The sequence below is a fragment of the Rhizophagus irregularis genome, chromosome 15, assembly GCF_026210795.1.
Source record: "Rhizophagus irregularis chromosome 15, complete sequence".
NCBI lineage: Eukaryota > Fungi > Glomeromycota > Glomeromycetes > Glomerales > Glomeraceae > Rhizophagus > Rhizophagus irregularis.
This window is the reverse complement of record NC_089443.1, coordinates 4,035,498-4,061,285: the sequence shown is the minus strand read 5'-3', so window position 1 is coordinate 4,061,285 and position 25,788 is coordinate 4,035,498. Positions and strand designations below refer to the sequence as shown.

General features: G+C 26.2%; 9 protein-coding genes across 9 annotated transcripts; 5 read left to right on the top strand and 4 right to left on the bottom strand.

The window, feature by feature from the left end:
* Positions 1–122: 122 nt before the first annotated feature.
* Positions 123–2,528, top strand: OCT59_007619 (uncharacterized protein; the record flags this gene model as incomplete). The annotated part of the gene is made up of 18 exons (XM_066149941.1): positions 123–163; positions 250–283; positions 360–393; positions 704–737; positions 814–847; positions 923–956; positions 1,032–1,185; positions 1,261–1,294; positions 1,379–1,409; positions 1,485–1,518; positions 1,584–1,617; positions 1,758–1,803; positions 1,868–1,898; positions 1,974–2,008; positions 2,077–2,089; positions 2,225–2,249; positions 2,328–2,361; positions 2,443–2,528. 18 exons carry the CDS (start codon positions 123–125, stop codon positions 2,526–2,528), a joined length of 768 nt encoding a protein of 255 aa, XP_065998806.1.
* Positions 2,529–3,069: 541 nt separating this feature from the next.
* On the top strand, positions 3,070–3,516 carry OCT59_007618 (uncharacterized protein; the record flags this gene model as incomplete). The annotated part of the gene is made up of 1 exon (XM_025328561.1): positions 3,070–3,516. One exon carries the CDS (start codon positions 3,070–3,072, stop codon positions 3,514–3,516), a length of 447 nt encoding a protein of 148 aa, XP_025166092.1.
* A 103-nt stretch (positions 3,517–3,619) lies between these two features.
* OCT59_007617 (uncharacterized protein) lies at positions 3,620–3,835 on the top strand (the record flags this gene model as incomplete). The annotated part of the gene is made up of 1 exon (XM_066149929.1): positions 3,620–3,835. One exon carries the CDS (start codon positions 3,620–3,622, stop codon positions 3,833–3,835), a length of 216 nt encoding a protein of 71 aa, XP_065998805.1.
* Positions 3,836–5,447: 1,612 nt separating this feature from the next.
* OCT59_007616 (uncharacterized protein) lies at positions 5,448–6,980 on the bottom strand (the record flags this gene model as incomplete). Its single annotated transcript, XM_066149921.1, has 7 exons — positions 5,448–5,674; positions 5,755–5,877; positions 5,950–6,086; positions 6,162–6,370; positions 6,440–6,528; positions 6,799–6,896; positions 6,967–6,980. 7 exons carry the CDS (start codon positions 6,978–6,980, stop codon positions 5,448–5,450), a joined length of 897 nt encoding a protein of 298 aa, XP_065998804.1.
* Positions 6,981–8,349: 1,369 nt separating this feature from the next.
* On the bottom strand, positions 8,350–8,826 carry OCT59_007615 (uncharacterized protein; the record flags this gene model as incomplete). The annotated part of the gene is made up of 1 exon (XM_066149915.1): positions 8,350–8,826. The coding sequence occupies one exon, from the start codon at positions 8,824–8,826 to the stop codon at positions 8,350–8,352; it is 477 nt and encodes a 158-aa protein (XP_065998803.1).
* Positions 8,827–9,873: 1,047 nt separating this feature from the next.
* Positions 9,874–11,235, top strand: OCT59_007614 (uncharacterized protein; the record flags this gene model as incomplete). Its single annotated transcript, XM_066149910.1, has 3 exons — positions 9,874–10,680; positions 10,758–11,014; positions 11,103–11,235. 3 exons carry the CDS (start codon positions 9,874–9,876, stop codon positions 11,233–11,235), a joined length of 1,197 nt encoding a protein of 398 aa, XP_065998802.1.
* Positions 11,236–14,636: 3,401 nt separating this feature from the next.
* OCT59_007613 (uncharacterized protein) lies at positions 14,637–15,329 on the bottom strand (the record flags this gene model as incomplete). Its single annotated transcript, XM_025312018.2, has 2 exons — positions 14,637–15,129; positions 15,208–15,329. 2 exons carry the CDS (start codon positions 15,327–15,329, stop codon positions 14,637–14,639), a joined length of 615 nt encoding a protein of 204 aa, XP_025166094.2.
* Positions 15,330–17,272: 1,943 nt separating this feature from the next.
* OCT59_007612 (uncharacterized protein) lies at positions 17,273–19,481 on the bottom strand (the record flags this gene model as incomplete). The annotated part of the gene is made up of 8 exons (XM_066149892.1): positions 17,273–17,288; positions 17,382–17,424; positions 17,511–17,547; positions 17,623–17,672; positions 17,751–17,798; positions 17,883–17,927; positions 18,159–18,193; positions 19,099–19,481. 8 exons carry the CDS (start codon positions 19,479–19,481, stop codon positions 17,273–17,275), a joined length of 657 nt encoding a protein of 218 aa, XP_065998801.1.
* Positions 19,482–24,737: 5,256 nt separating this feature from the next.
* On the top strand, positions 24,738–25,699 carry OCT59_007611 (uncharacterized protein; the record flags this gene model as incomplete). The annotated part of the gene is made up of 3 exons (XM_066149886.1): positions 24,738–24,804; positions 24,998–25,259; positions 25,636–25,699. The coding sequence occupies 3 exons, from the start codon at positions 24,738–24,740 to the stop codon at positions 25,697–25,699; spliced, it is 393 nt and encodes a 130-aa protein (XP_065998800.1).
* Between the last annotated feature and the right edge of the window lie 89 nt (positions 25,700–25,788).

Here is a 25,788-nt window from a genome sequence, read left to right as displayed (position 1 = left end):
ATTTTTTGCAGGAAATCGGTTCCAGTGTGGATACCGTTTCCCTAGATAAAGTTTCAAAAGATTTTCGAAACTATCTTAAAAAAAACGTTTTCTAACTAAAAAACGTTTTTTTTTCATTTATTATGGTAGGAAATCAGTTCCGACGTGGATACCGTTTCCCTAGGTAAAGTTTCGAAATAAATTTTCGAAACTTTCTTTAATAAAACGTTTTTAATAAAAAAACGTTTTTTTTATTATTTTTTTATATAGGAATTCGGTTCCAGCGTGGATACCGATATTCCAGGTAAAGTTTTGAAAATTTTTGAAACTTTAATATAAAAAACGTTAAATATTAACGTTTTTTTTTTATTTTTTTGTAGGGAATCGGTTCTGACGTAGATACTGAATCCCAAAGTTAAGTTTCGAAAAAAGAATTTCAAAACTTTCTTTAATAAAACGTTTTTATATTAAAAACGTTTTTTTTTTATTATTTTTTATATAGGGATATCGGTTCTAGCGTGGATATCGAATCCCAAAGTTAAGTTTCGAAATTTTCGAAACTTTAATAAAAAAACGTTAAATATTAACATTTTTTATTATATTTTTTTTTGTAGGAAATCGGTTCCAGCGTGGATACCAAATCCCAAAATAAAGTTTTGAAAATTTTGAAACTTTAATAAAAAAACATTAAATATTAACGTTTTTTATTATATTTTTTTTGTAGGGAATCGGTTCCAGCGTGGATACCGAATCCCAAAGTAAAGTTTCGAAAATTTTTGAAACTTTAATATAAAAAATGTTAAATATTTAACGTTTTTTTTAATTTTTTTGTAGGGAATCGGTTCCGGCGTGGATACCGAATCCCAAAGTAAAGTTTCAAAAATTTTCGAAACTTTAATATAAAAAACGTTAAATATTTAACATTTTTTTTATTTTTTTGTAGAGAATCAGTTCCAGCGTGAATGCCGAATTCCAAAGTAAAGTTTCGAAAATTTTCGAAACTTTAATATAAAAAACGTTAAATATTAACGTTTTTTTTAATTTTTTTGTAGGGATATTGGTTCCAGCGTGGATACCGAATCCCAAAGTTAAGTTTCGAAAAAAAAGTTTCGAAACTTTCTTAAATAACGTTTTTTTAACAAAAAAAACATTTTTTTTTATTTATTTTTGTGGGAAATCGGTTCCGGTGTGGATACCGTTTCCTAGGTAAAGTTTTAAAAATTTTTGAAACTTTAATATAAAAAACGTTATATTTAATGTTTTTTTTATTTTTTTTTGTAGGAATTCGGCTCCAACAAGGACGCCGATATTCCAGGTAAGTTTCGAAACTAAAGTTTTGAAACTTCTTTAATAAAACATTTTTAATAAAAAAAACGTTTTTTTTTATTATTTTATTTAGGAATGTTCTAGCGTGGATACCGAATCCCAAAGTTAAGTTTCGAAAATTTTTGAAACTTTAATATAAAAAACGTTATATTTAACGTTTTTTTTTATTTTTTTTGTAGGAATTCGGCTCCAACGAGGACGCCGATATTCCAGGTAAGTTTCGAAACAAATGTTTCGAAACTTTTTTAAAAACTTTTTTTTTTTATTTTTTTATATAGGAAATCGGCTCCAACTTGGACGCCGATATTCCAGGTAAGTTTCGTTTTCAAAACTTTGATAAAAAACGTTAATTTTAATTTCTAACATTTTTTTTTATTCTTTTCCTTTCTTTCGCTTTTATTCTTCTATTGGGCGAAAAAAAATTTTTTAAATTTATATTTTTATTTTTATAGGTTCAGCTTTCGGTTCTTGACTTCTTGGGCTTTGGATATATACTAGGTGAGTTTCAAAAACTTCGAAACTCTAAAAAATATTTTTTTAATTTTTTTTTTCTTCTTTGTAGTAGGTTTCGGCCTGGGGCTTTGGATATATGGGTGAGTTTCGAAGTGAAATAATCGAAACTCAAAAAAAAAACATTTTTTTTTAATTATTTTTTTTTTCTTTGTAAGTTTCAGCTTCCGATTCTTGGGCGTTGGATATATAGGTGAGTTTCGAAAACTTTGAAACTCTTTAAAATAATTATTTTTTTTAATTTTTTTTTATATTTTGTAGGTTTCGGCCTCCAGTTCTTGGACGTTGGATAGGTGTGTTTCAAAGTTTTGTTTTTTTTGCAAAACTTTTTTAGTAAAAAACTAATCGTTTCTTTCTTACAAATTATTTTATCGAAGAAACTTTAATTGTTTCTTCCTTTTTTTTGTAGATTTCCACTTCGGATTTTTGGTTTGGTAAGTTTCAAAATATTTTGAAACAAATTTTTTTATTAAAGACTCGGTTTGCTAACCGTTTCTTTAATTTTTTTGTAGGTTCTCTCTCCTTCGGATTTTATCGGATGGGTGGGTAAGTTTCGAAATATTTTTGAAACTTCATTTTTTTTATTATAAAAAATGAATTACTAACTGTTTCCTCCTTTTCTGGTAGGTTTTTTTCAGACTTTTATCAGGTTAGATGAGGATGATGGATGGATGATGGATGGTGGACGGTGGATGGTGTATATAGATAGATGATAGATAGCTATATATTAATTTAATATGTAATTTTTAATAAAATGAATTAATAAAATTTAATTAATAAAATTTAATTAATAAATTATTATAAAATTAGAATCAGCTAAATGTACAAAAATCGGTAATAATAATTATTAGGTTTATTAACAATCATCAATTTAATTTTACCGATTTGTTGCCAATTTCTACTGATTGATTTGTTAACAATTGGCAGGCGTTACAGTGCAAATCGTCCATAAAATTAGTTGCCGATTTTTTTGGTACTGATCGGCTAAGGTCAGACCAAATTTCGTCCAACATTCGGCAATTTAAAATTTTGCCGAAATGGACTATTCTGACCAGTGATATATACTATATATAAGGAAATTACATATATAATATATCTTACCTGGGGAGGGAAAGTAAGCTCTTATAATAAACTGATATTAGGTAATATCTGTCATTGCCCTTATTGCAGTAAACATATATTTTTTCTCACTTGAATGTACAGTCAATTTGAAGATTCCTATTTATTACAAAGTACAAAAAAGTACAAGGAATCATGTCAACATATACCGAATTTACAGGCATTAGAAGCATTGGCAACAATTATTTTGAATCTGACAAAACTGTTCTTGAAATTATCAATGTTTTAAAAGATATTGTAATAATAGCACTAATGTCTGGGTTCAGCAAAACCAGCTATCTCGTCCAGGATCATGTAAGGTATATCAATCGAATCAAAACAGCAAAGTCTCCTATATCATATGTGAAGTTCGTGGCAAGAAAGTTGTTTTTAGAGGATAAGGATGCTAGAGATCAAGCATATGCCGCTAAGATAGCAAAAGTTCATGAGTCATACAAGAATAAGCAAGCTCTCTTACCTAAGTTTGAGGCCCTCTTCGTATTGTATTATGACTTAATTAAGGAATATGCATCAGAAGATATTCCAAAGAATGCAGTTACCTGGAATGATGCTGAAAAGACCTTAGCAGAACTTCTTGCATAAGTTCCCATATAGGTTCCTGTGTAAATTTAATCTATATTTTTTATCCGTGTGTAATAAGTATATGGTAATTGAATATAGCCTATATGGTAAGTAACATAACATCATGTTGGACCAGTTACCAGTAGAAATAGTTGAACGTATTGTTGCAAAGATTCCAGATACTGACCTTATTGTAGCAAGTAAGGTAGATAGCGTGTGGTGGCAGGAGGTTCGTCAAGAAGCATATAAGAGGTGGAAAAATTATGCTACTACAATTGGGAATATATACTGGAAAATCCAAGCTATTGGAAAGCAGTTTGAAAAGAGGGATATTGACTGAATAACGTTTGAAGATGTAAATGACTCCTATAAAAGATGGATAAATTGCCTTACCGAGAATCAGCTTTATATTATGGAGAAAATACTTAGGAATAGAATGGTCGTAAATTCCCAAGAAAGGGAAACCATAGAGTATGCATTAAAAATTTCTTTTTTTAGCTATGTGGTGATATATTCAATTATGATTACACAAAATTATTTTAATTAATGATTGGCAAGAGAAATGACATTTTCACTGACTGATATCATATTAATATCGAATTAATATTACAGAAAATGTTTTACATTTATTTAATATCGTAACTACATCATAATGATATCATATTAACACTGAATTAACATCACAAAAATATTTTTATTGTAATATATGTTTATTATTTATTATACATTAATAATAATAATTTTATTAGTGGATTATTATGGGTGAGTGAAGTATGTTTCTTTTCTTCCTTTTTTTTTATTCTTTTCTTCTCTTTTTTATTCTTTTCTTTTCGTATGTGAGTGGATGGATACGTCATTTTTAATTTTAAAATATATATATATACTGTATATATATATAAAACAATCATGATTAATAAAATGTACTCTTTGTAAAATATATTTAAAATTTGAAAAAATGTATTTGTAACAGCCTGTTACATATCTTATTTGTAACATCCTTTTTTTATTTTTTTTTAATAATAAATTTAATATGTGTTTCACAAATAAAATTTTTATATGCAAAATTTAATTTGGAAAACTTTTACTTAATGTATTTAAGACAGTTTCATAGACAAAATTTTAAGTTATAAGCAGTTTCTTGAAATTTTTTAAAAAATTCTTTTGTCTTAGTTACACGACTGATCTTTTGTTTTTGTTTACATTACGCCTGATCTTAAATTTTAATTGGATAAAATTGGGGGTTGTTACAAATAAGACACGTAACAGGCTGTTACAATTAGATTTATCCTTAAAATTTAATACATAACCTTAGGATAATAGTTAGAGCAGATAATTCTGAGATTTTGTAAAGAATAATAAAAATGATAATATTTTTGTTAGTTCTTTCTTTAAATTTTTTTGAAAGTGGTTTGTTTCTTAAAATCATAATATTGTAAAAAAATGCTAGTTGCTACGACTGACGGATAACAACAAATTGTCAGGCTACCCCCAGACAAAGTAATTGAAAGACAGAAAATGCCATAAATATCCAGCCCTATTTTACAACATTTTCTTCCAGGCTAAAGCAAATATTACAAAAGAAATTGCAAATACTTAGCAAAAATCCATTAAAAATAATAATGGTTATAAAATGCTTATTTATATAAATTATCATACTGGTCTTAATATGCATTTTAAGACCAGTACGATAATTTTAATTATTTTATAAGGATTGTAAAATATTTATTAATAATCATTTTATTAGGATTACTTTGCAAACTATTATATTATTATTATACAGTAGTATATAAATAATCATTTCTATAAAAAATCCTATTATTTACATCATGTTTTCCTATTATACAAGATTCGTTGCAATTATAAATAAAATGTAACTTTGGCTGACCCGAAATAATTGTAATTGGATGAATCCTTTTCCAATTCTCTCTTTCTTGTAATTTATAATAATGACACTATATATTAGTATCAAAATTAAGATATTCAAACCAATCAAACATTAAAAAAATGCAATTGTTATTATTATTATCTTTATGAATAATAATTGCAATAATTTTTGCAAACCATTCTTCATTATCATCGTCATTGTCACCAGAAACTTCAGGTACATCAACTATATCACCGACATGAAGTTTCACTGTACTTCTTAAAGAGCTATCATCATCTAATATTTCAAATAAAACTTGACGGTAAAATATTACTTTAGTGTTAATAATCAAGGCATCATTCTTGAAATAAAACTATACGCCCAATACAAATCACTCTTCATATTATCATCAAGATCTTTGCCATTAAAACCCGCTTTTCTGATTTCTTGTAAACTCCATTTGCCACTAACTGTAATATTAATATAGTTTTTTAACGGAGAATGTATAGTTACTTGATCTAAATAATACATATATAATATTAAGTAATAAAACCATTTAACGAGCAAATTATAAATATTAATTATTTTACCTTCGCTGATATCATCGTTCATTGAAGCTGATAGAATATACCATGTATCACATAAAAATTTAAGTTTATGATTATGTAACATGGATGAAAATTGAGTATTTTGATAATGCTCATCAAATCCATTATCAAAGATAAATCTATATAAAATATAAGATAATAAATATGAAATATTATGAATTAATTACTCGTTAAATTTATTAAATTATTATTACCTAATACCTTGTAAAGTATTTTCACGCTTTATAAAGTCCAATTCCAGGTTCTTTTTATTCATATGTGGTACTTGATTTTTAAATAGTCTATGAACCATTTCTTTTAAAGATACAGAAATATTCACAAAACTTCCATAACGTTTTGCATGTTCTGATAAATGTTTTAAAGCATGTAAATTCGGAAGATTTCTGAAATCATTTGGAAAAAGCTAAAAAAATACAAGTATAAATTAAATCAGTAAATTTAATAATCCGTTAAGAAATCATTAAATCCTTACTTTTAATACAACATCAGAAAAAGTTTTTGTTAGTTGATCAATTCTTATATAATCGGTACTCTTTAATGTGGATGTAAAAACTAATTTTGCTAAAAGTGCAAAATTAATCCAACATTGTTTGATCAATAAAACTGCTTGTGAAGCTCATTGCAAAGAGTTTTAACTTTTGATTTCTTGAATAACTTCGCTTTTTACTATGGTATTATCAAGAAACCTTTTTAATAAAAAAGGAAATATCATTGTTAACCTTAAAACATCAGACATAAAATAACTATGTCAATATGTAACAGGGTTTTGTTGGCGCGACCACGTTGTTGGCATCTCGAAATTCTTCCATGTTATAATAAAATTTTCAAGACCTTCTTTAGTAAAGATTTCAAAAGTTGAATCCAAAAGCCTTCCACCTAATCCAGCCATCATATGAAAAGGATCCTGTGGTGTTTGGATATGACGATCCCTAAATAGTTCATCAAGAATATTAGGTTTTAAATACAAACCAAAAGATCTTGCATTTGTGATTTTTGTACTTCGATTTCCACATTGTTAGATCTCCAGAAATTCATCATTTGTAATATGATGATAACGACTATGCAATTGAATATCGTAATCTAATAATGTCAATTCTTCTTTAGTAGATTTACAAGATCTACAGCCCAGGTTAACATTATGTCTTAAAATGCCTGCAAGATCATTCCCTTAGGGAAGATCAGCTGTCACTACACCTAAGCCACCACTGATCCAATATTCTTCATTACCAATTTTCATAAAAAGACCTTTTTGAAGTATTAATAAATCATTGATGAATGGCCTTATAAAATCTTCAAAATTACTTCCGAATGGAACTAAACCAATTAAAAAATGATTTTTTAATTGTTGCCGCAACTTTAAAGGAAAGTTTCCAAATTGAACATATAAACCACCCAAACTGTAATAGGATGTCCTGAAGGTACCAAAGTCGTCAAAATATAAATCAATAAAAATTTTCAATGTTTGTATTCCAAGTGGTGATGGATGTAATTTAATATATTCACTCGGATGATAATGACGAAATTTTATTGGTCTCATCATATAACGATTATTGAATTTGTACAAAATCTCATCAACTTTGTAATCATAAGAAGAGGATTCTTGATTATCTTTGAGCCATACTGAAATTCTTGTAATAATCCTAGATTCTGAAATCATGATTACCCAATCAGTCATCCGCAACTTTGTTGAATCACGAGCTGCACTGTGAAAATTACGTGGTAATTCGTAATTATATAAAAATTGTTGAACTTTGATTTTTGTATTATTGTTTTTATCCGTTACAAAAGCAAGAATTCTACCGATTTTTGTATTAGACTCTATTCTATATTGAATAAATTCTCCCGTAAAAAACATTACTAATAAAATATTAATTATCAATAGTATAAAATATTATTAATATTAATATTAATATTACGTATTTTAATAAAAACTTGGCTTACTATTATTAATTGTCATTTTTTTACAGCCGAAAAGTGGTGATTCTTGCCATAGAGTACCATGCCAAAATTCTGTCCTATTGGTACTAACTTCAATCCCGGGTCCAAAATACATATTATTTTTTAAAGAGGGATTACTTAAAATCGTTTTAATATGATCTAATATTGAAAAATAATATGCATCTTTGCGTGAATTAGACGTAGATGGTGTCTGTCTTGAATCAATTCTAACAGAATGACTTTTGACTGGTAATAATGGCAATCCATTTCGATATCGCTTTAATGAGGCAAGATTATTTGGTACTTTGTTACATTTAAATTCTGGGTGTTTCAGAATTTTTACTAATTCTATACGCTGTGACACCTTAAATATATTTTAATAATACTATCATATTTGTCACAATATATAAATTACTTTATAATACCTATCATATGCTTTGTACACTATGTAAAAAGCATGAAAATTGTCGCATTTGGAAAATATGGTGCATAATCACTATCGTATTTTACGTGAGAGTTTCTGGTTTCGATAATGCACCCAATGTCTTCGTTAGAATTATTATCTCGTACTCTATTCTTCTCACCAACAACATCTTGTATTATAGTATTATCTTCAATTTGTATAATACTTTCTTCTTCGATATCTTGTATTTCGCTTTCAAAGAAGTCATAATCATTATGTTGTGTCATATTTTCTTCATTCTGTACATGTCGTTCTTTTTGTATTTCTAAATTCGACCTGTCAGTAAAAGGTTTTTTAGTTCTATTAGTTTTACTAGTATTACTAGCACTGTTATTATTGTTAAATCTTGATGAAGCCGGAACAAAGTTTTGACAAGAATGAGAGATATTAGTACGTCTTCTAATACCAATATTTTTAAAAATTGTGTTATTTGACGTTCTTCTTCTTATATAACTCATCATAAAAATCAATCAAATTAATCATAATATTAAAAAATAATGTGGGTAAAAATTAAAAAAATGACGTGAGTTAAAAAAAATTTTAAAATAATGACGTGAGTTAAAAAAATTTTTAAAAAAATAACGTGAGTATGTTATATTAAATTAACTATTTTTTACTATAATTTAACCAACATCTATTTTTTACTATGCTGATCGTCATATCAGAATGTTAATTTATTTACATAAATAGTGTAAAATAGTTTACAATTTACAAATAATCATGAAACGAAATTTAAAGAATAAAAATATTTGGGTATTGCTAAATATCACCAGTGGTGATCGTCACCACACCACTTAATTCTGGCCGAAAATTATAATTTTGGCCAGAGTTAAAAAACACATCGTAAATTTTTTTTCAAAAATTTCAATTTAAATAATAAATGTGTAAAACAAACCTGAGTAGATACTAATCACACTAAAATTTCAAAAATTTGACTAAAAAAAATCTTTTTTAAAACAAAAAATTGTATTTTGCTTATAAAATCAAACTTTCCTATTTTTCTCAAAAACTATCTAAACAACAGCCTTTATAATCTAAGGCAAACTTGTTCTACCCATAAATTTACATATAGTAATGATATTTATATTATAATTAGAATAATATCTCAGTCAAAAATTTTTGAAAATTCAAAAAATATTTTACATGTAGTGACGATCACCACTGGTGATATTTAGCAATACCCAAAATATTTTACATGGTAAATTACAAATTAATAAATACATATAATTTATTGTAAGGTTATATTAATGTAGCTTATTTTTTAAAATCTATTAGCGAATCACCTATACTTTGTATTTTTATTGATAATAGTGGAAGAGAAGGTAAATTATTTGATCTAAATAATAATGATTTCTCAATTTTCTTCTAATAATTTGTTTATAATTTTTAGAAGAAATGGCCAGCGCTACGTGATTTATTCCTAAACCTAATAAACATAATGGTAAATATATGATAAATTATTTGATACGAGTTTATAAATTTTAAAAAATTTTATTTTTAAATAAATGGCAAAAAAGAGACAAGCTGAAGATGATAGTTATGAATCAAGACAAAGAAAAATAATTACCAGAAGTAAATCTAAATCTATTACTTCTGATGCTCCTGAAATTACTGGATCATCGTCCACTTCTGTTATTTCACCATCCGACTCTACTAAAATTACTGGACCGAAATCTTTTTCAACTTTTACAAAATCATTAACTCTTACAAAACCATCATTTAAAGCAAACATTTCTGCATCAACTTCTGAAAATGACAACTCGCTTACATCATCATCTCATAATTCTACTCCCGTATCATCACCCCATAATTCTATAACTAATACTCCCGCATCATCACCCCATAATTCTATAGCTAATACTTCTGCATCATCATCCCATAATTCTAAAATTAATACTCCTGCAAGAGCTGTTCATAATCCTAAAAACAATACCCCTGAAAGAGCTGTTCATAATCCTAAAAATAATACTCCTGAAAGATCTCAGTCCATTGATCTTGCTGATTTTGATAGCGATACATATGATAATGAAGAACCGGATGTAACTATTAATCTTAATTCTGAAAATCAACAAAGTGAAAATCAACAAAGTGAAATTCAACAAGGCGCACAAGATGAAGTTGTAATTGATTTAGATGATAATGTTATAACATTAGGAGAAGTTGCTGATGCAAAGGTAGACAGATTGGTAAAAGGATTCATCAATACCTTCGTTAAAGACAAAAATTTATGGGATCAATTTAAAGATATTGTGGAATCAATTCCTGCGCCTATTAAAATTAATCCATTATCCACTAATGTTGTGAATTTTCAGGTAAATTTTAATGATTAAATATTATCAGATATATTTTATAAGTAATTAATTCATTGTTTAAAATTTTTTATTTTTAGAAAAATAAATCAAATGTAGATGAAACTAGGAATCAAAAGAATTATTTGACCGAATGTAAATGCTTGTTTTTACATACACGTATTTCTTCAAAGAACGTCATTCAGTATATCATTCAAAGTATTTGGTCTGAATATGTAGTTAATTCTACAGGTGCAAATACTTTGATTCAAAAATCATTAAATAATTTCAATTCATGGAGAAATACTTTCAATACGAAATTAACAGCACTTGTTAGCGAGATGGTAGAACAACTTGAGTAATTATTTAAATTTTTTATAGCATTAGTTTGTATATTAATATTTGTTTATGGTACTGATGAATATATATTTATTGTTTTTTAACAGGTTAACTGAGATGCCAACTAATTCAGCTTTAGTTAAATTTGTTGATAATTATGTTATAAAAAGTTTATTGGAATTCTGGATGTCACAATTACATTCAAGTTTGACCAACACGAAAGCTCCTACAAAGCATTAAAGATTTTTACAAGAAAAGCCATAATCATACATTTGGAACATTATTTTAACGGAAATGACAAGCATCATTATATAACAGATGTATTGGACAAAGTAAAAAAAGATGATATGAATTTCATTACAAAAAATATCAGTGTTCCGAGTCTGTGTGAAACTGATATTGCAGATAACGTTGAAATCTAAGAACATAAAATTAAAAACGAAAATTAATAGTATAGCTTATTATATAGCTTAGCAGTAATTTTATTATTTCAGTTCTTTGTATGTATACTAGTAATTAAAATAATATGTAAAATTTGCTATTATTGAATAAATAAACAAATAATGATTATACAAGCGAAAGTAATTATTATTCAATTTAAAAATTGTTATATAATTTATCTTTATAAAATTATTTTAAAATTATTATATTCAAAATTGTTATATAATCTCATATAATATAATTCTTGTATACTCATTTTAAATATATTTTTTATTTTTAAATTATTAAAATGCTGTAAACGCTATACCAAAAGCCTTATAAAATGCAGATAATCCTTTTATAAGGATTATCACTTTTTTATGGATTTTTGCTAAATATATTTAACAACTTTACTAAAAATAGCCAATTTTTTGAAATATTTTTATAAACCTAGATACAATGGCTTTCAAAACAATTGTGCAATTATTTTGTAAAATTATTAAAATATATCAAGATATATTTAAGGTATTTTTGAGATTAAAATATTAAAATAATATCAAAGTTAATTATATTATAATAATAAAATAATAACAAAAACATTAAAATTTATTGTGATATTATTTTGAGTTATTTTTATAGATCTAGATACAATATAATTACAAAATAATAGCAAAAATATAATAAAAACATTTTGATGTATTAAATGTATTTTTGTAGTATTTTAAAATTATTACAAAATCATTTTAAAAAATTGGCTATTTTTAGTAAAGTGGGTGTCTTACTATGTTGAATATATAAACTAAAGTGTCTCAAAGTATTGTTAATATTGTAAAAAGATAATTAAAGTATACTTTAAAAAGAGAAAAGAAGAGACGAACTTAAAGTGTTAATATAAAAGATAAAAGAAAAGCGTATTTTTGAAAATAAGCAAAAAAAATCTCATTAATAAACGTGAATTTTAGCTATTTTAGATATCACATGCATGTAATTAAAGTGATTTTAATTGGTTAATTTTAATTTATTATTATATCATGCATATGATTTTATTGGTTAATTTTAACCAAAATTTTATATGAAAATAATTATTTTATTATTATCCGAAGCGTAAGCGTAAGACACTTTCATTCTACTCCATACCATGCATGTTGGTGTCTGTCCGCACGCGTGTATGGCCAATAAAATCTAAGGATCAGGTGTAACCTTAAATTTGTTTACGTGCATCTTTATGCCCCTGATTCTAAAAATATCTTTATAAAGTCACATGACTACTGTTTATACGTTAAATTTAAAAATTTTTTTATCCCTGATTTAAATTTTCTTATTTTTTAAAAGTTTTTTATGGCATTCAAATAATAAATTAATTTTTTTTTTTACTCATAATTTTTACATTTTGTATTTTTTTTAATTAAATGTTAACTTTTTATTTTTTTTTTTTGACAATCATGAGAATAAATTAAAAATTTGCAACACAGTACAAAGTATGAAAGTATGATAATAAAATGATATTTTTTAGTGATACTATTACTTTTTTTAGCATTTTTAGTGTTATATTTTTAGTGTTCAGTTTAAATTTATGAACATGTAATTTATAATGCTTTGGACGCACCAATGGTTACCGTTTCCTAGTATTTATATAATTAATATGATTATATAACTGTAAAATAAAAATTATTTTTTATCCAAATTCTATTTGTACTAGTATCATGATTTGGTAGTTGACATCTTTCTGAATTACAATTACTTTGCTATCAGTGGTGATTTTTTTGGTAGTATTTTATAATGCTTTTTAAATAATATTAATAGGAATTTTTGACATGTCATGTAAATATCATATTTAATAACATATATATTAATAAGTCTATTAATAAGTATGATATTTAATATTAATATTATAACCAATATAAAAGGATAATTGTCATATATTACAAAATTATTATTTTTTTACATTTCATTGTAATATGGTATTTTAATATATATTAAATTATAATAGCAATTATATTGTCAATTATTACAAAATATACATTACAGGATTATTATATGGTAATCAAAAAAATAGGCACTGATAGCTAAGTATGAATAAAGTATATTTTTTGAACATTATTTATTACAGTAATTGGAAAAATACGTCTCCATTTATCTCCTGTTGCTTGAAGACGGTAAAGTGGACATTTTAATACTGAATGTTTAACCATAGTATCTTCAAACCAATCTACAACAATAAATGCACAATATTTGTTATTATTACCTTTATGTTGAAAGATACCTTTGATTATTGCATAAGATTCTTCATGATCTTCTTCATAAATTGTGATAAAATCATCGAGATGTAGGTGAACTTTTGAAAGAATACCATTTTCTTCTTCAATCATATATAATGCAAATTTGTACCAACTAATTGAAGAGTTTATAAGTGACGCCTCAAACTTCATATCCACATAAGATAAAAACAATTCAGTTTTAAAATTATGTAAAGTTAAAAGAAGTTTATCACGTTCCTGCTTTGACATTCTTTTTTTTAATGAAATATTGGAAATAAAGTTTACTGGAGATATAACTAAATTAAAAGATTAGTAAATATAAATATCAAACATGTACTACTATATGCAATAAAATATTTACTTTTTGTATCATCATCGTCGTCTTGAACTTGTTCAGTTGTTTCTGTTGAATATTTATCTTCTGTAATATACCAATTTAAAAATAATTGTCCAAAATTTGAATTTGTAAATCCAGTACAAGATCTATTAAATCTTGGATTAATACCACCATCTGCTAAATGTCGAATTGCAAATAAAGTATTGTAACGCTTTAATAAATCCAAATCTATGTTTTTGCAATTAGTCTTTGGTACCATCCTCTTAAAAATACGATAGACCATTTCATTTATATCAACTTGGGTATTAATAAGTGTTTTAGCATGCATCATATTAACGTGTATGTTTAGTAAATTAACAAAATTTACAAAAACCTATAAAAAGTAAAATATTGTTAATTATTTGAAATTATTCTACATTTCAATATCAAATTTGTAACTACTATACCTTTGGAAGGATTGAAAACTCTTCTTCAAGACATTGTTGCAATTCCTCATAGCTATCTGATGTAAATTTCTTGTTAAAAATCGCTTTCATAATTTTTGCAACATGTATCCAACAAGATATAATAATTTTTGAAACTGAACTAACTCGAAATGCATCAATTCTTTGTTGAATCATGGCTGTTTAATTACGTTTGATACTTGATTCTTTTAAAAACTGGTTTAGCAAAAATGGCATAATCATAGCTAATCTAAGTAAATCTGACATCATAAAACTATTGTAGTGAGTAATCGGATTTGGTAAGCGAGACCACCTTTTTGGGATTTCAAAATTTTTCCAAATTTCGATAAAATTATCTTCTTCTTCTCGTGAAAATAATTCACAAGTTAATTTTAGTAGCCGCCCAATCTTTTCCTGCAAAAAAATGTGATAAACATCCTGCGGCATCTGTAAATGTCTTTTTTTTTTTAATTTATCTAAAATACTAGGTAATGATGGTAAACTATATTCCGTACAAAGTTGATCTCTTCTTGATATTATAGTCTCATGAGAAATTTTTAAGATTTCTTCATCTGTAATATGATGATAACGTAATGTTGTTACGATATCCTGATTGTGAGCACTCAATGATTCTTTAGTAGTTTTACAAGTACGACAACCTTTATTTGCATTATGTCTAAATTTATTTTTTAAAAAATTTTAATAGTTGTCATAAAATTATATTATTATATTATTAACTAAGTTGAAAAAATACCTTAGTACTCCTGTCATATCGTTACCTTGAGGTAAATCTGCCGTAACAACACCTAAACCAGCAATTATCCATGTATCTTGTCCTTGAACAGTCATCACCTTTCCTTTCTCTAATTCCTTCATTTCTGAAATGAATGGTATCATAAATTCATCAAATTTTCCTCTAAATGGGATAAACCCAATAACAAATAGTTCTTTATTAGCTTTTTTTGATGTGCTGGCATATTTCCAAACTGTACATAAACACCACCTAGAGAATGGTATACATTTCCAAATGTACCAAAATCATCATAATAAAGATCTAAAAACAGCTTATAGACTGGCATAGATGATGATGGTGGATTTCTGATAGAAATGTAATAAGATGGATGTAGGTATGAAAGCTTTATATTACAAACGTGCCAACGGTCATTACATTTATAAATTATTTCACTAATCCGCAATGAACCATCAGGAATATTTTAATGTTGAAACATCATCAATATAGTTACTTTTTCTAAAATTTGAGAAGTCATTATAATTAAAAATGGTTCGTCTTGTAACCATACTTTACCAGTAATAGAACGACGTTGTCTTAATAACCCTTTTAAATTTCTGGGTAAATCACTATATTCCAAAATTTTTTGAATTCGTAACTGATAATATCCATCATCATTTTTTAAAATTGATCTTAATTTTCCAAGTTTTTTTTGACCATTATTATCATGATAGTAAATAAAATCACCAGATCAGTACAATACTATTTATTAAAAATAACTTTAATAAATATTATTAATGATAATAAATTATAATTGTATCAAAGTGTATTATTTTATAACCTTCTGATATTAATATTTCATGTTGTCCAAAAAGTGGGAATTCCCCCATAAATTTTCATGCCAAAATTCTGATTTTTCTTCAGAATTACCAAATATCGCGGGCCATAGTACCCCCCTATGCATAGTACCCCCTTGAAAAATTTCATAGAATTGTATAGTACCTGGGGATATTTTACAATTATCTCGTGATCTAGTGATCAGATTTGAGCCATCATTTTTTTGTTTGATAGCTCTCATTAAGCTCTTCAAAATAAAAAATGATCGTTCAAATTGGACTGGTAGATCGTGAGATATTCGCAAAAAATGGAATTTTTAGGCTTTGTTTAGTACCTGAGGGTACAGGGTCAAACCCCGATTTTTGCAAGATACCCGGGGTACTGTGGCCCGCTATATACGGTAATGCTGGGTCCAAAATACATATGCTTCATTAGCATACGAAAGTTCTGATCCTCGTGAGGTTGATGGAGTTTTTTTTGGTGAAATTTTAATAGACTTTGTTATTATTGGTAGAAGAGGAAGACATTTTCTCCATGATTGGAATCTTCAGATATTTTTTACCACATGGATAGGTTTAAATTGAGAATTGTGAATAATATTCACTGGTCAAAATAGTCCAAATCAGCCAAAATTCAGCCAGCCGATTTTAGGCTGATTTATGGTCTAATGCTAGTCGAACTTTAGCAGATTTTTTGGCTGCAATTCGCTGCCACTCGCCTAAAGTTCAGCTTGAAATTTCGGCCAAAATTCAGTTAACATTCGGAACAATTTCAGATAGCAAATTTTGGTGAATAGTTTTCCGAATGTTACTTAATTTATATTGCAAATTTGTACTAAATTTATTTACTAATATTCAGCCACAACTCATTTTATTTGATATTCGCAATAAAATCACAACTTTATTTATAAATGCATATTACAAATAAGTATTGCTAATCTACAATTCCACAATCACATTATTCATGTATTCGTATATACTTACGAATCTTGATCTTTTGGAAACCCACCAAAACTATAAAAAAAAGAAAAGAACGGTTAGTAACCGTTCCATAATATTAAAAAAAAGCAAAAAAACCCAAGATTCTACTTACGAATCTTTGGTTTTTTCTGTTTATCGGAATCCACTTGAGACACCAAACCTATAAAAAGAAAAAAAGAGCGGTTATTAATAACCGTTCATAATAATATTAAAAAAAATAAAAAATAAACCAAGATTCGTACTCGTACTTATGAATCTTGGTTCCACTTTTTCTAAAGATCCCGAAACCTACAAAAAGAAAAGAACGGTTATTAGTAAACTGTTCATAGTAATAAAAAATAAAAATAAAAAATAAAAAAAAGAACCAAGATTCGTACTTACTTACGAATCTTGGTTTTCGGTTGTTCTTCGGAAGCCCACTGAACTAAAAAAATAAAATAAGACCAGTTATCAGTAACCGTTCGTTAATATTATAAAAAAAAATAAAATAAAACCAAGATTCGTACTTACGAATCTTGGTTTTTTCCATTCTTTGAAAGACACTGACCTAAAAAAAAAAGAAAAAGAATGGTTAGAAACCGTTCGTAATAATAAACAAAAATAAAAAAATAAAGATTTATACTGAATCTTTAGTTTTTTCTGTTCCTTGGAAAGACGGAAATCCACCCGAACCTATAAAAAAAAAATCAAAGGAACGGTTAGTAACCGTTCCATAACATTAAAAAAAAGATTCGTAAGTATATTACTTACGAATCTTAAAGGTTCTCCTTTTTCCATTCTTCAGAAGTCCACCCGAACCTATAAAAAAGAAAAGAACGGTTATTAGTAACCGTTCATTAATAAAATTAAAAAAAAAATTATAAAGTAAAGATTCGTACTTACGAATCTTTACCTTTGGGTTTTCATTCTTCGGAAGCCCACCCGAATCTAAAAAAATAAAGAAAAAAATGGTTATTAGTAACCGTTCATAATAAAGAAAAAACAAAAAAAAAATTATAAAGTAAAGATTCGTACTTACGAATCTTTACCTTTGGGTTTTCGTTCTTTCATTGTGCCCACCCGAACCTAAAAAATAAAGAAAAAAACGGTTTTAGTAACCGTTTGTAATAAAGAAAAACAAAAAAAAATTATAAAGTAAAGATTCGTACTAATCTTTACCTTTGGGTTTTCGTTTTTCGGAAGCCCACCCGAACCTAAAAAAATAAAGAAAGGAACGGTTATTAGTAACCGTTCATTAATAAAATTAAAAAAAACAAAAAAATTAAAACCAAGATTACTTACGAATCTTGGTTTTTTTCGTTCTTCGGAACTCGGAAGCCCTACCCGAGACGCCGAACCTATAAAAAATAAAAGAAAAAGAACGGTTAATAACCGTTCATAATATTAAAAAAAAATAAACCAAGTTCTGAACTTACGAAACTTGGTTTTTTCCATTCTTCGGAAGTCACCCAAACGGCCGAACCTAAAAAAAAAGAAAGAAAAAAGAACGGTTAGTAACCGTTCATATTAAAAAAAAATAAAATAAATTCTAAAGTATTTGTACTTACAAATCTTTGGAGTTTCTGTACTTCGGAAGCCTACCCGAACGGCCGAACCTAAAAAAAGAAAGAAAAAAGAACGGTTAGTAACCGTTTGTATTAAAAAAAATAAAATAAACTCCAAAGTATTCGTACTTACGAATCTTTGGAGTTTCTGTACTTCAGAAGCCCACCCAAAAGCCGAACCTATAAAAAAAAAGTAAAAAAAGTGAAAGGGGGAAGGGGAAGGAAGGAAAGGAAAGGGGAGGGGAAGAAAAAAATTAAAAAAAGTTTAAAAAAGGATGATCCTTTTTTAAACTTTTAATATGCGTAACACGTAATGCATAACGTTTGATTAAATAATTCAATAAATCGACCATAAATCATATATGTCGAAATTTGGCCAATTTTTAATAATTTCCAAAATTTGGCCGAAATGTGTGACAGATCAGCCGATTTGTCACATGACCAAAAGTTTTTATTTCGACCAGTGATTGATAAGATCTTCATATACTTTCATAGAAACTTTATGCTTCTGAAACTAGCAAAATAATGCCATAGTTGTATAATTATTAAAGTACAGTGCAAATTCATCATTGCAGAACGGTATCTTGTCTTCATCTAATATTTCAATGATTTGATGTATTTCTTTTTTTTCATTATTACGTTTTTCTTCATCGTTATTATGTTCCTCTTCCACTTGATTATTATTATCATCATTGTTACCTTCCTTTTCCTCCTCTTCGTCATTATTTTCATTATTATCTTCCTTCTCTTCCTTCTCTTCATAATTGTATTCGTTATCACTTTCTTCTTCCTCTTTAGTATCAGATAAATTGACATTATCTTGCGAAAATATCATCTCATCATTATAGTCTTGAGGATTAATTGATCCATATGCATTATTGTCATCATTAATATCTTGAAAACTTAAATCATCTTTATGATCATACTGAAAGTCCATGTTATTGTTATTATTATCAGGTGAATGTACAGGTGAACGAATTGCCACTCTCTCGTCAGAATCTGTTGTCTCATTAGGTTTGCTGTAAGAAAACTGATTTCAAATTCGAATTGGCTTTATTGGTTTGTTGTGACTATATCGTCTTCTCATCTTTTAACAATTTAAATCCTTAATTTAATTTAGAATTTTATAAAATTCAATAAATCTTTATAAAAATTATTTATTAAATACCTTAATACCTTTTATATTATTAGCGTATCGACAAAAAAACCAAAAAACTCAAGGTCAATTTGGTTAAAATTATTGCCGATTTGGCTATAGTTTCTGATTGAAGTTTTGAAAAAGTGTAATACAATTAAAAAGTGTAACACAATCGTATACAAAATCAAGTAGCACATGCTTTTTTTATCGTTAATCAATACATAAAATTCAATTAGTATAAAAAAAATTTATTTCATACTTGCTTAAATCTCACGAATCCGTCAAAAAACTTGAAAATTAAACTAATTAAATTGCGAAGTTTTTGACCTGTAAATTCATATGCAGGATTATAAAAAAATAGTGATTGACAGCGTGGAAAATCCATTATAATTTAACTGGTTTTTCCGGTAAATTTCTGATAAAACTGGTAAAATCTTATAATCCCAGAATTGTTCTGGAATATTTTGTAAATACCGGAAATTTTATTTAATAAATTTATATCGCAAAAAAGTTTTTTATCTTTATTTTATTATTTATTATTTGTAGTTTATTACAATATAATTATTTAAAGCCAGTACGTCTTTTCTGGTTACTCTATATTGTGTATGCACGATTATAATTAAACTTCTTACCGGTTGAAAAAATAAATTTCCAGAATTTTTATATTTAACCGGAATTTTTCTGAAATTTTTCCAAGATTTTTTTCTGCGCTGGTGGTTGACTCAGAAAAACTATACTTAATAAAATAGAAAATGCTCGTAAAACAATAATTTAGTTAATTTAGTAGTAGAGTATTAAAGTTTACGATTTAATAAAATAATAGATAAAGTATGATTTAATTTACGATTATATTTTTTGAACATCAAAACTAATAAAACAAATTCGTTAAACATCATGATTGTTATTAGCAGACCAATTAAATCAATTTTCATTAATTTTAAGCCATTGTCAAAATAAAATAAATGTTGTGGTAAAACTTCTCCGATTGAACCTCTAAATCAACCACCATAAAAGATAATTATGTGTATAAAAACATCTTTATTATTCTATAGTAAATCCTCAAATGACCTACGACTTACCTACGGTAAATGCTTTAATTTATCATAAAGACACCCACGATACACCTGCGACACACCCACGGCATACCCATGGCTTATCCAAATTTGTTTAACAAATTTGTTTAAACTATTTATTCCACATCATTGCAATTTCTTATTGTGTTCATAGATTGTAGGCGTAATAATTTGATTTTATTTTTTTTACACGGATTTTTTTTTTCCTTTTACAAAATTCTTTCGTTTTATTAATTCTTTCGTTTTCATTAACAGTCAGCGGTCATTTCAGATCACTTGCTGATCATTAATTAAAATAATTTTGTGTAACCATAATTGAATATTTCATCATGTAGCTAAAAAAAGAAATTCTTAATACAACGCTTATACAAATTAAGTAAATTAATAGTTCGTCATGTGTATTATAAATTTTCATCATCATTTCCTCTTTAGTAATAATAATTTTTTTTTTTGCATATACAAGAAAATTCGTCTCAAAAATGAAGTTTTCCTCCAGATGCAACTTAAAAGTAGATGTAAAATACAGTTTAAACAATAAAAATATATGTAATTTTACGAGAAGAAAAAGATTTACTAAGTTGAAAAAGGTAGTTATTTAGGTAGTTTTTGTGTAAACTGCAAAAAGTTAATTTTTATAATAAAAAAAAATTTTTTTGATTTCAATAAAACTTTTAGCAAAAGCTTTTTTTAACCATTAATTATTTTATTTCTAGCCATAATATGGCGAAACAAACAACTTTTGTTAAGCTTAGAAGGGTGATTATTATACCAGATTTTTTGTTATTTATAAATTTTGTTAAAATTTTTTAATTAGACGCTAATAAGAATTTTTTTTTTATTAGAATAATATTATTAGGTCTATTTGGGTGTCATAAATAATTTTAAATCGCAAAACTAGTCAAAATATAATGTTTTTTTGTTTATCTACATTAGACCTTTAATGCTTAAATATTGGTATTGTAGTAATCATGTAAATTTTTGTAATTTATTAAAAAAAAACTTTAAAATTTTTAAATTTTAGTTCATTTAACAAGAAAATAAAGCAAAAATTATTTATTTATAGAAAAATTCAAATTGGATATTAGGTTTGCTTACCTTGTTAAACCATAAATACAAATAGTATAATATGAATAAGTAAAATGTTTTTTTTATATCTAAAGTAACGTTAAAATAAAAGATATTTATAATATATTTAAAAAAAATAAGCAAAAGAAAAAAGTTAAAAAAGTTTTCTTAATACTTTATTAGATTGCTATATCAAAATAACCATATAATTGACAACCTTCACTGGCCAGATGTAACTGAATAAAGTGAAGTTTTTGACTTTTAAAAGGTTTAAAAATATTTTTCAAACCTTGAACGAACATGTTTACTATTGTTAGAAAAAGTGTTACATTGCATAAATATGGTGTTACCTTTGACCTAAAAATTCCGATTTTAACAAAATTTAGGCCGGCATTATGAATCTGGCCGGAATTAAGAAAATTTTGGCCAGAATTATAATTTAAAAATTAATGAATTTTAACTAATCAAACTAATTTAGCCGAATTTAAATATTAAATAAATATTATATACCTAAAGACTGTATCATATTAAGAATTTTTATTATAATATCATAGTACAAAAAATCTCACCACTAATTTTGCTGAAATGACCAGTGACTGTTAATATTTCATTAATTCTTGTATTCATCATAATAATTTGATTTTATTTTTTTTACATGGATTTTTTTTTTCCCACTTCTTTTGTTTCATTAATTCTTTCGTTTTCATTAATATTTCATTAATTCTTGTGTTCATAGATTGTAGGCGTAATTTGATTTTATTTTTTCTACACAGATTTTTTTTTCCACTCCTTTTCAAAATTCTTTCATTTCATTAATTCTTTTATTTTCATTAATATTTCATTAATTCTTTAATAACATGTGGACTGATAGACAATTGCGAGTTTTAATTAATGAAAGAAAAAATGAAAATGATAATTTTCACAAACTTAGTGGTAATATGAAGCATAACTTTTGGAAAGAGCTAGCAAGCAAAATAAACCTTGAATTCAGAATTACATATACGGGAGGCAATGTAAAGAAAAATTTAATGGCTTAGTGCGAGCTTATAAAGTATATAAACATTATTTTAAGTTCAACTACTATTTTAGTATATTAAATAGTACTAATATAATTTTATTAGAAAATGCAATTATATATCGATGGTCAGCCAAAGGGAAGGAGAAGTGCTCTAGGAGTGAAGTACTACAAGAAATTCAGTGAACGTTTTTGGGAAAAATGACGTAAATATTGAAAAACACGTAAATATTTTATTTTTTTTTATTTAATTCATAAATTAATCTGATTATTTATTTAGAAACAATTTATGATATTGCTCACAAAATCAACACAATGAGCCATACAACAACTCCGTCATCCTCACCACTACATTTACCAATATGCTCACCTATATCACCTCTCCGTTCACACTCATCATAATCACCTACATTTCTCCGTCACTCATCACCTACACCTCTCCGTCACTCATCACCTACACCTTACCATTTACAAGGCTCACCTTTATATTATAAAATCATTGAAATTGAATAATTTCGCCTCTCCATTTACGCTCACCTTACTTCATATGAAATTGAAATCTTTCAAATCATAATTACTATTTTGTTATATTGATGTCTGTACAATATTTAATTTTGCTTAATATTATATTGCTGTACAATATTTAATTTTTTGCTTAATATTATATTGCTGTACAACATTCAATTTTTTTATTTTCTAAACGATGTATCTTTCATTATTTGGAAAAAAATTTATATACTATTTACTTTACTGCTTAAATTAAACATAAAATAATAAAATATGCTAAATCATTAAATAAGCAAATAAGCAAATAAGCAGATCGTTACTGTATTATTTCAATTGGAATATTTTAATTATAACCTTCACAATTAATCATGAAAATTATTTTGAGAGTATTCTAACAACCATCAAACTGTACTATGTTTTATCCATTTATCATTTAAAAAATTTCTCTTTCTTTAGCAGTTAAGTTTATAATAAATTTCTATTTAAAGGTACTATTGAAATGTAAATTCATTTACTTAAATTTTGTAGCTTTACATAATCTATAAACTGCTATTATTGAATCACGACTTTCTTTTCATAATTGTACAATAATATACAAAAAATCATATGTTAAAAAGTTGTCTTGTCTTTTCACAAATTTAGTAATCAGTCACATATGAGTACAAAGGTTTGATTGGGTTATTTGGAAATATCTTATGCAATAATAGTATCATTAACATTACGTAATTTAATGCAATTATCAATAATCTGCATTGCTGAATGATAATAGTAGCTATAATGGCTATACTTTTTGAGTTTGGTGCATATCATTGTATCACATAAAATGATACTTCAAATGATTAATTTCTTCTCACTCCTTTCTTCTAATATTTTTCTTCTCACTCCTTATATAGCCTAAAAAATTATAATAAAATTTATGAAATTGAATTATAAATACGCAATAACAGATCATAAAGATTTGAACTGTAAAAATTTGATTTGAAGTAATCTTCTATATAAAAAAAGTGTCTAGTATTCACTTTTATTATTAAATGAAATACAAATTATTTATATAAATTAAATTTAATTTTCGATCTTCTAGAAATCATAATTTTTAGTTTTCCCATCTCCTGATATTTTTAACTGATCCTGCATTCTACAAGATACACAATGACATTGAGATCATGTATATTTTCCAATTAAATACTACAATCATAATTACAATAACTAAAATCTCAAATTTATATCATGATAACCTCGCCCTTTTTTTTGTTCATTCGATATTTATCACCTACTTTTTTGAGCAAGAAAGTTGCTCTACTTTTTTTGTTCATTCATATTTTCTCGATATATATCACCTACTTTTAAACAAAAAGGTTGTTCCACTTTTTTTCGCTCATATTTTTTTTTTATATTATGACGACTAAACGTAAATCACCTAATAAATCGTCTGATGATAATCAAGAAATGGAAGTTGAAGGAGGTATGTAGATATAACTCTCTTGTAAATTTATAGTAAGTTTTGCTTATATAGTTATATATAAGAAGAATAATTAATAAATACCAAAAATATGTATAATAGGATTGAAAAAAACAAATTACAAAAAAAAGAAGAGATATTAACATTGAGAAGGCCAATCAGTTGATAAAAAAAAGTAAAAACCATAGTAATAAAGAAGCTGCTGAATCTGCTAATAAAGAAGTTGTAGTAGTAAATGAAAAAAGTAGTAATGATGATGATGATGATGATGATGATAATGATGATGATGATAATGATAATGTGGGTAAGACGGAAGATCATAAAAAACCTGAAGTATTTCAATTAAAATCAAATTTAGAAATAGTTGCTTGGCTCGTCAACCATCCAGAAATTTTAAGATTGGCACTAGAAATGAACAAAACGATGTTGCTATCTCATCATTCATTAAAATTACGAACGTAAGTATTAAATTAACATGATAATATTTATTATGTCTAAATCTTTTAAATAATGTATTTTTAATATTTTAGGATAAAATTCGTCTATGGGACGAAAGTGTCAAGTGTCTTTTTTTACGTGCGAGAAGTCTACGTGATGAAGTTTTTGATGAGTTAATAACAAAAATTTTCAAAATTAAAATACACTCAAATGAAGCTAAAAGCTAGTATCTCGAAAAAACCTGAAAATTTTTTATAGATTTCAGAAACAAGTTTAATCAAATTATTTTAACTTCTGTAAAAGAATTTAAAGAAATACGAAAAAACAGGTATTTATTTAATTGTTTCGTAGCTAACTAAATAGTACTGTTTGTATTAATTATTAATTTAATTATAGAGCATCTACCGGAAGTTTATCTCAAAAGGAACTTATAGATTATGTTGATGAAGAATTTGTCTAAAAGATTCTAAGCTGACAGCTTGTAGCTGTTAATATTTCAGAATAAACAAGAAATGGAGGGTTCGATATCTTAGTTAATTTCGTAAGAGA